This window comes from Phocoena phocoena, chromosome 11 (genome assembly GCF_963924675.1).
Source record: "Phocoena phocoena chromosome 11, mPhoPho1.1, whole genome shotgun sequence".
Classification (NCBI taxonomy): domain Eukaryota; kingdom Metazoa; phylum Chordata; class Mammalia; order Artiodactyla; family Phocoenidae; genus Phocoena; species Phocoena phocoena.
Window position 1 is genome coordinate 94,263,839 of NC_089229.1, and position 9,776 is coordinate 94,273,614.

At 33.1% G+C, this 9,776-nt stretch overlaps 1 protein-coding gene across 1 annotated transcript; it reads left to right on the forward strand.

The window, feature by feature from the left end:
- Positions 1 to 1,048: 1,048 nt before the first annotated feature.
- LOC136130474 (NKG2-A/NKG2-B type II integral membrane protein-like) lies at positions 1,049 to 5,385 on the forward strand. The gene is given in 7 exon segments (XM_065886889.1): positions 1,049 to 1,235; positions 1,625 to 1,719; positions 1,721 to 1,745; positions 2,207 to 2,260; positions 2,787 to 2,938; positions 4,843 to 4,943; positions 5,265 to 5,385. Coding segments are annotated over 7 exon segments (735 nt in total).
- The last annotated feature ends 4,391 nt before the right edge of the window (positions 5,386 to 9,776 follow it).

Below are 9,776 nucleotides of genomic sequence, written 5' to 3' on the forward strand. Positions count from 1 at the left end.
TTTCCATTTTAGATTAGTAAGATAGGTTACTAGATACTAAGTAATTTTTTAACAGTCACACTCTTGTAAGTTTCAAAGCCATAATTTATTTCCAGGTCTTTCTGACTACAGCATCCATTGACTGAATTATTAAGTTATGTTATCTGGATTTTTTATACGTAATTTTTATAAGTAATTACCATCACTTATACAACTAAAATGACCTTTACTAACTTCGACACCTATAGGATCTTTCTGGAAGTTTGAATTAACAGTGTTCTTCCATAAATTTGTTTATTTATTTGTTTATTTGTTTGTTTATTATATTTGTTTATTATTTTGTGGGTTCATATCTTAGCCATTAAGTCAATTATCGGTTACTTTTACAAACTTAAGTATTATTTAGTCTTTTTCTGTTGTTTTATTTTCAATATTGTCTAGGTTATATATACGTTTAGTGTATCATGTAACATTTTCCAATACATGAAGTATTTCCTCAATTTTTAATGTCTTCTCAGAACTCCTCAACCATTCAAAATAACGACCATTTGGTAACACTTTTAATAAGTAAATGTAAGTCACCAAATAATGTAATTTAGTGTAGGAGATTGTTGTACATGCCAACATTACTCTTTCCCCATCTTTAAAATACTCTATCTTTAACCATTATTGGATTTCAAAATTATCATAAATATAGATGAATCTCTCTTTTCTAATAAAACATTTTAATTTTAATACAAGCATTATAATGGTGTTAAAATATTTCTGTGGAATCTGACTAGGATATTATTCGTCATGAACTTCTTTATTCCTCCCTAATTTATTGCTTTTCATTGTTTCAACCAAAAATATATTGTCAAATGTAGAATTACTTAAAAAAAAGTATTCTACCATGAGACACTTGTTTAAAGCCCTAAGGAATTTAGAACCAGACCTTAAGATTGTTCTACTGCGAAGTGAGTACTAGACTCTACCCCGCCCATTTTACTGTACTAGGGATCTCATCTTACATATACCATTCATTCCTAAGTACACTTAGAGCACTGTCTGACATAATTCAGCTGCAGAGATGAATAACCAAGGAGTAACCTATGCAGAACTGAAGGTAGCCAAGAACTCAAAGAGGCAACAAATAAAACCTAAGGGCACTAAAAGTTCCATTTCAATAACTGAGCAGGAAATAACCTATGCAGAATTAAATCTTCAAAATGCTTCTCAGAATCTTCGAGGGAATGACAAGAACTACCACTGCAAAGGTAAAACATTTAATAGTCACATGATGGAACTGTTCTAGGATATGCAGTTGGAGTACAGAGGTTGGAGAAAGAGTAGGGGATACGTTCACATATTTTTCATTTTGAGGAACAGAACTTAAAGTTGGATATGGTTTTCTAATGTGAAATTGGAGGACTACTTTTATTCTGGCATTGCTGTAATTTGTAGTCTTTGATCAACAACTCATGAAACGTTATATATGCTGAAAATGCAATGGTATATTCTGAGAGAAAGATTATAGTGGTAGAAATGGGCTTGGGGTCCAAGTTTATATATATAACTCCCTGTTTATGTGGGTTCTCTTGTTTGTAAACTTTCTAAACAACTGTCACCATCACTCTTCTCAGTGTTTCCTTTTCTTTCCCTGCAGATTTACCATCACCTCCAGAGAAGCTCATTGCTGGGGTTCTAGGAATCATCTGCCTTGTTCTGATGTCCAGTGTGGTAACAATGGTAGTTTTTACTCCCTGTAAGTAGATTTTTGAAAAATTGTAAGGGAACTTTACACTTTAATGATGGTCAGTGCCTCTAAACACTTCATAATATTATGGAATGGGCATCTCATTAAAATGTATGCATTTAGACTAAATGTGGAATGGTGATTCTGAATTTGTCAAAAGTATACAACACAATAATTACAGAGAGTATGTATATGTATATTCTGATTTCATAACTCAAAAGCATGCTCTAGGAGATTGAAAGATCTTATTGAGAAATACAAATTAATTCTTGAGATTGGTTAAAACAAATACTATAAGAGATGGTGATCTGTTCCTTTAGGCTTTTGAAATATTTTTTCAACCAAATCTTCATTACTTAATTTTTCTTGGTAAAATCAATTTTATTCCAGATTATTCTAATCCTAGGCAATAAACCAAATTTCAACTCAGAAACTACAGTCATTATGATTTATTTAGATCAATGTTAACTTTTATAATGATTAATTTTGTAGCTACTGCAATACAGGAGCAGAATAACTCCTCTCCGATAAAAAGGCTCCAGAAAGGTACATAATGATTTTCAAAGTTCTGATATAAATACAGTTTGTATTTTGTCTCTATCTTAGGCTAGTGAAAATGAGAATAGATTTTGGGGTTGAACATAAATTACAAAATCGGGCAACAAATATTCATAAATAATGATTATAGGAGAGTGTTTCTCCCTATGCAACAATACGATCACCATACCCACTGTTGCCACTGGCTCAAATTTCCTCCCTCTGTAATATGATAAGAGACAAATAATTTTGCTATTCTAAAACAGAGGTTTCATTTTTTGATTTTCAGGACATGTAAAGAGTGGCTATTTCTGTGTGTTTGCTTTATATGGAGACATAAATTGCGGGGTGAGAGATTGACACTTCTATGATTGTATGAGTGTGGTTTGTTTTATATGCACCAGTCTTGAGGGTGCATAGATGTGTTTTATATATATACACACATATATATTTATACCTATGCATATATGTAAGTTAGTTTTCATTTTTTTTAATTCAAATTGTTTCTGGATAATAATTCACAATCTTTCTTCAGAATGTCATTCTGGTCATTGTCCAAAAGAGTGGTTTACATATTCCAACAATTGCTATTATATTCATTCTGAAAAAAAAACATGGAGTGAGAGTGTGACGGCCTGTGCTACTAAGAACTCTACTCTGCTTTATATAGATAATGAAGAAGAAAGGGTAAGATACTAAATGTTGCAAACACTTTGTTAAAGGCTTGATTCAGTCAATATTATATTTGCTAGGATTCACTTGTGGTTTTGTACATATTTGCAGTTTGTTTAAGGCCTATTAATGTTCCATTAACAACAGAATACAACTTTATGATATTCTATTTATATTTTTATACCATTAATACACGTTTGATAATTTCCAGTTCTTGCTTTTCATAAAAAAACATGTTTCTACAAATGCTATTATTTTCTAAAATAAGCTGTGCTATTTAATTTTACAGTATATAAAGGAAAATAAACATATCATGATTTTGCATATTGATCACAAAATATATAGAACCATGTAATTGCATATCAGATCATGGAATAGAAGCTTCCACTTCACAGCAGCCCCACTCCTCTGTATTCTCTCATCACTTCTCCACCCTCCTTGTATACCCACTGTCCTGACTTTTGATATTATAGAATCTCTTTGCTTGGTTTTTTGGGGGTTTTTTTGTGGTACGCGGGCCTCTCACTGTTGTGGCCTCTCCCGTTGCGGAGCACAGGCTCCGGACGCTCAGGCTCAGCGGCCATGGCTCACGGGGCCCAGCCGCTCCGCGGCATGTGGGATCTTCCCGGACCGGGGCACGAACCCGTGTCCCCTGCATCGGCAGGCAGACTCTCAACCACTGCGCCACCAGGGAAGCCCCTCTTTGCTTGTTTTTGAACTTCATATACATGGAATCATAGAGTATGCATTTTTCTTCCTGTCTCCTCTCACCCCCATATGCTATTTTTGCAATTCATCCATATTATTGCATTTATGTGTAGTTTGTAAATTTCCACTGCTCATTATGTAAATATAACATTTAAAATCCAATCTATCCAGTGTCTCTGGGTACAGATGGAGTCTTATGCCCTCAGATATAAAGAGGCTTCCTGGGTTCAGTACTTTTAGTCATGGGATCCCCTTTGCTGGTCCCACCTCCACCCCTACCCCCCAACTCTGGTATCTCTCGGTGAGGGGGAGGAGAAGCACTTACTCTGGCTGCTTCTTGTTAGCAGGTGTCCTGCTGGATCACCTTGTAAGACTCACCTTGTGTTGCCCACAGGATTCCCCTCAACACCAAGGAGGAATGGCTAGGCTGGGTGTTGGGAAGCAGCAGGTCTAGGTCACTTTCTTCGGTTGGGTGGCGGATATAGGATGCCCCTAATAGTTGTTCCTTAACCCCAGGGTCGCAAACCATTTCACCTTTCTCTTTCCACCTTTCAGAGTTCTCCTTGACTTGTGTCTTTCATTAGTTCCATCGTTTACAGTTGTACTTGGCAGGGCACAGCTGAGAGAAATGAGTCTCTGACTCCTTGTCTGGTCCCTTGGATTCCAGCAACACAGAAACAGAATGATTGAGGGTTGATCTAGTCAAAGAACGGTGTGAGCCCCAGGAAACCAAATCTTGGGCTTTCGTGTCACTTATTTTCTCAATTTCATTCCCTTAATTTCCTTCTAAAACCGAAACTCTGAGAAACATAGAGGAGAAATCCATTGATATAGTCACAGTATCCTGAGAAATGGATGTCACAGAATCTAAAATCTTATTTAAAGCCTTGCTATGTTAGTTTTGACAACATGGGTAACAATTGAATTACGTGAATCAGAATTTTCCTTATTAACCTAAGAAAAACAGTGAAACTGCTAAGCATAACTGTTTGAGTTAATTTTACATCAAAAGTACAGACTTTGGTTAATGTATTTGGCAATATTAAAACTTTCAACTTTAATATATTTTTAGTGTTAGATGAGACTCTTAACACTCTCATTTTGTTCAGAAAACTAAGGATCCTATGAAAGAACACACTACTTGCCTTTGAAAAATTAATAAAAATCTTTCATAACAACTATTTAAGTGAAAATTCTTTATTTTTGGCTAGAAATTCCTGATGTCCCTATCAATTATGTCATGGATTGCAGTCTTTCGTGAAGGCCGTGATCATCCATGGAAGTGGCTAAATGGTTCAAGTTACAAACTAAAGTAAGTTTTTAAAAATAATACTGTATAGAGGAGGAAAAGATTAAAAATAAAAATTTTAAGAATAATATTAAAACATTTGTTTCAGTTGAATTATAGAAATATGAAGGAAGATGTTGAAAGTTAATAAAATGTTGATATAATTATTAAAGAATGGGCTACTCAGTAGTCCATTTCCCTAATAACAAGCTCTTACTAAAATTATATTAAAATATCATTACCCATTTTCAAAATATCTTTTATTACAGTGACATGGAAGATGCTATTGTTTCATGAGTTGTCCTCATATGCTATAACAGAATTGTGCATTTTTTTCCATTACAGTATAACAGACTCATCACCTGATAAACGTAACTGTGCTCTGTTATATTCAGAGGGCATTAAATCAGACAGTTGTGAGCTTCCACATACATATAATTGCAAGAATCAGCTTGAGAAAACGTGAGTTTGGATGCTGTTGAGTAACTTTAACTTTTATGAAATGGAAATAATATTATGATTGTATAAATTTTAAAATGAATTATATTGAAATATAATATGCACACCAAAAAGTATAGATACCGTTACTTTTGTGTCTGGCTTTTTTTACTCTGCATTATTTTCATGGCCTTCAACCTTTGTAAAAGATCGCATGTTGTGTGAGTCCATTTATATGAAATATCAAGAAGAGGGAAACCTATTCTAGAGGCAGAGAGTGGATTGTTGGTTACCATCATCTTAAGGTTTTTTTCATCATAAGTTTCTCATATGAAAACAATTCCATAATATTCTCATTTTTCAAACAAATTTTATAATCAATTGACGTTACATTTGTATTATTTTTCCATCAGTTGGAATGATAAACGTTTTCTTTGTATAATGATTATGAAGTAAATTACCTTTATTTCTTTCATATGTTAAACCAGTCTTGCATTTCGAAGTAAAATCACAATGATCATGTGTTGTCCTTTTTTAAAAAATCAATGCATATATTATATCTAGGTCAAGCTAAAGTTTTCCTTTATCTGTGTTCCCAAAGAAATTTGATTGAGTTTTCATTTACGTTATGTACTTGACAAGTTGTTACCAAGGCTATTATTAGGAAGTATTTCCTTTTCTTTTACCTGGACCTTTGTGAAAGAGTACTGCCACGTTTTCAAGTGTTATTATTCACTACCAATGCCATCTGAGCTTCTAGAGCTTTTTTGTGGGAAGGTTTATATAAAGAACTCAATTTCTTTACAATATGTGTTAGGTTTACTCAGGTTTCTATTTTTTGTGATGCATTTTGGTAATTTTCAGTTTAGGATTTTTCTATTTTTTATAGATACTAAAATGTTTTCATAATATTGCTTTTTTATCTGTAAAAACCACATGGTATCCCCATATTTATTATAGACATAAAAGACTTCTTTCTTCTCAAATTTTTTTTTTTTTTGGCCACGCCGCATGGCTTGTGGGCTCTTAGTTCCCTGACCAAGGAATGAACCCGGGGCCTCGGCTGTGAGAGCGCAGTGTCTTAACCACTGAACCATCAGGGATTCCCTCTCCTCGCCTTTCTTTCAGCAGTCTTTTATCAATTTTATTAAAAGTTTTCAATGAGAATACATTTGGCCTTGTTCCTCTCTATTGTAATTTTGTTCTTTGTCTTGATTTTGTACTATTTATTGTTTTCTTCCTTCTACTTCATTTGGTTTTAATTTCACCTGAATTTAGCTTTTCCATTTTTAGTTTCTTGTGATGCATGCTTGGATTTCTGCTTTGTTTTGTTTTATTTAGTTTGTAAGGTAAGCATTTAAGGCAATTAATACTTCAGAAGACAGACATTTGGTTTTATATTTTCCTTGTAATTCTTATAAAAATTTTGAACGTTCATTGTGGTCATTTCTATGGGCCATCTGTTACTTAGACATTTATTACTGAATTTAACACCATATAAGGATTTTCAAATTTTTGGTTATTGACTTCTGCATATAGTAAAGAGCATTCTATTTGGTTAGAGAACTTTCTGTGAAGCTAGAAATATTCCACATCTTTGTTAAAAGTGGCTGGTGTGAAAGAGGAACCAATACTAAAATATTATTTTTTTAACTAATTAAAATTAAATTTGAATACCCACATTTCAAGTGCCCACTTGCCAAACTTGGCTAGCAGCTACTGCAGTGACACCACTTCTATATTTTTATATGAATATGCTTGGAAATATGATTTACAGTGTATTTTTTGAAAATTTCTATGTAAAAAAAATATGAATAGTCCATACTAGTATATAGAGTATGTGTTCTACATATATGTAGAACTAATTGATTAGTTATCTAGTTTAAATCTTTCTTTAGCCTTACTGATATCTGCTTGTTTATAAGCAGTGAGAGAGAACTGTTTAAATCTCTGTTTGTAATAGTTCACTTTTTTCAAACTTATGTTGAACCTGTATTGTTAAGTACATAAAGATTTTTTAAAAAACATTGCTAATAGTTTAGATACTCTATCTATCATTATGAAACATGCTTCATCATTTCCAATACGGCTCTTGCCTTCTATTATAACAGTGTACTAACTATAGCAATTTTCTACTGGCTTGTGTTGCATGGTATATTTTTCATCTTTTTACTTTCCTCTTTCTTTAGGCTTTTGTTAAAGGAGTTTCTCATTAAGATAGTGAACAGTTATTTTAAATATAAATATTCTTAGAATTTAAATTGGAAGTTACTCTATATTTAACATAATTTTAAAATTATTATAAGATATATTTACATATATTATTTATATATAAGTATGTATAATATGTATATATAATTAATTAAGTATAATATAGTTATCCTTAATCAGAGATGAATGCTACCATTTCTTTGAACTCCACTTCTTTTGTTGTTTTCTTTTTATCTTCACAATAGCTATTTTAACTCTCCTCTGTTGTCAGTTTAATGTTTTAAATATTATGTTATTAGTGCCCCACATTTTACAGCATAAATTCTTAACTCATTAAAGTCTAACAAATTAGTACCTTTACCCTTTCTCGAAAAGTGAAAAGACATAACTACCTTCTACCTTTATTTACTGCTTATGCCATATTTGCTCCCTTGAATTCGAATACAAATATATATTTTAAAATTTGAAACTTTATTGTTAATATTTTGTTGACTCGATATCCATTAAATATATCCACATAATTCTTACAACTCTTCTTTCCCTTCTGCATATCCAGGTTTTCACCTAGAATAAGCGTTTCTTTTCTTATATATACATCTTTATTGGAGTATAATTGCTTCACAATGCTGTGTTAGTTTTGTTGTACAACAAAACAAATCAGCCATATGCATACATATATCTCCATATCCCCTCCCTCTAGAGCCTCCCTCCCACCCTCCCTATCCCACCCCTCTAGGTGGTCGCAAAACACGGAGCTGATGTTCCTGTGTTATGCAGCTATTTCCCACTAGCTATTTTACATTTGGTAGTGTATATATGTCAATACTTCTTTCAGTTTGCCCCAGCTTCCCCTCCCAACCCTGTGTCCTCAAGTCCATTCTCTATGTCTGTGTCTTTATTCCTGGCCTGCTGCTAGGTTCATCAGTACCATTTTTTTTTAAATTCCATACATATGTGTTAGCATATGGTATTTGTTTTTCTCTTTCTGACAGTTCATTCTGTATGACAGACTCTAGGTCCATCCACCACATACAAATAACTCAATTTCGTTTCTTTTTAGGGCTGAGTAATATTCCATTGTATATGTATGCAACATCTTCTTTATCCATTCATCTGTCAATGGACACGTAGGTTGCTTCCATGTCCTGGCTATTGTAAATAGTGCTGCAATGAACATTGTATGAACAATGTATATTTGCATTGTTATATCTTCTTGATGAATAACTCTTTTATCATTATATGCAATGACTTTCTTTAGCTCTTGTTACCATTTTTGTTTAAATTCTATTTTGTTTGTTATAAGTATCACTACCCCTTCTTTATTTTGGTTTCCAGTTCTGTGGAATATCGTTTTTCATCCCTTCACTTTTAGCCTAAGTGAATCCTCAAAGCTGAAGTGAGTCCCTATACGTATATATGTAGTTGGGTCTCAGTTTTCTTATCCATCCAGTCACTCTATGCCTTTTTACCATTTACATTTAAGGTAATTATTAACAGGCAGGCACTTAAGCCATTTTATTGTTTTCTGGATGTTTTGTAGTTTCCTTGTTCTTTTCTCTTTCTCTTGCTGCATTTGTTTGTGAATTGATAATTTCCCATAGTGGTATGTGTTGATTCTCTTCTCTTTATTTTTTGTGAATCTATCATAGGTTTTCACTTTGTGATTACCATCAGACTTAAATAATACATGCTATAGATATAACAATCTATTTTATGCTGATAACAACTTCAGTTGCAAACCAAACCTTACCTTTTTACTCAGTCTTTTTATGTTTTTCATATCACAGTTTACCTTTTTTATATTGTGTGTTTAAAAACAAATTATTTTTGCTATAGTTATTTCTAATATTCTTTTCCTTTAACCTTTATACTATTTCAGTATTAGAGTATTCTGGATTTGACCTTGACCAATGTCCTGTATATTTTCTATGTTCTCATGTTACTAATTAGCATCCTTTCATTTCAGGTTAAAGAACCCCTTTCAGCATTTCTCATAAGACAGGTCTAGTGATGATGAATTCCCTCAGCTTTTGTTTGTTTTTTTGAGACGATCTTTATCTCTCAATTCTGAAGGACAAATTTGCCAGGTTGAATATTCTTGCTTGGCAGTTTTTTTCCCCGGCACTATCCCACTCTTTCTTGGTTTGTAAGGTTTTGCTTGGAAATCTCATAGCCCTCTAGGAGTTCCCCTGTAAGTTACTATCTCCT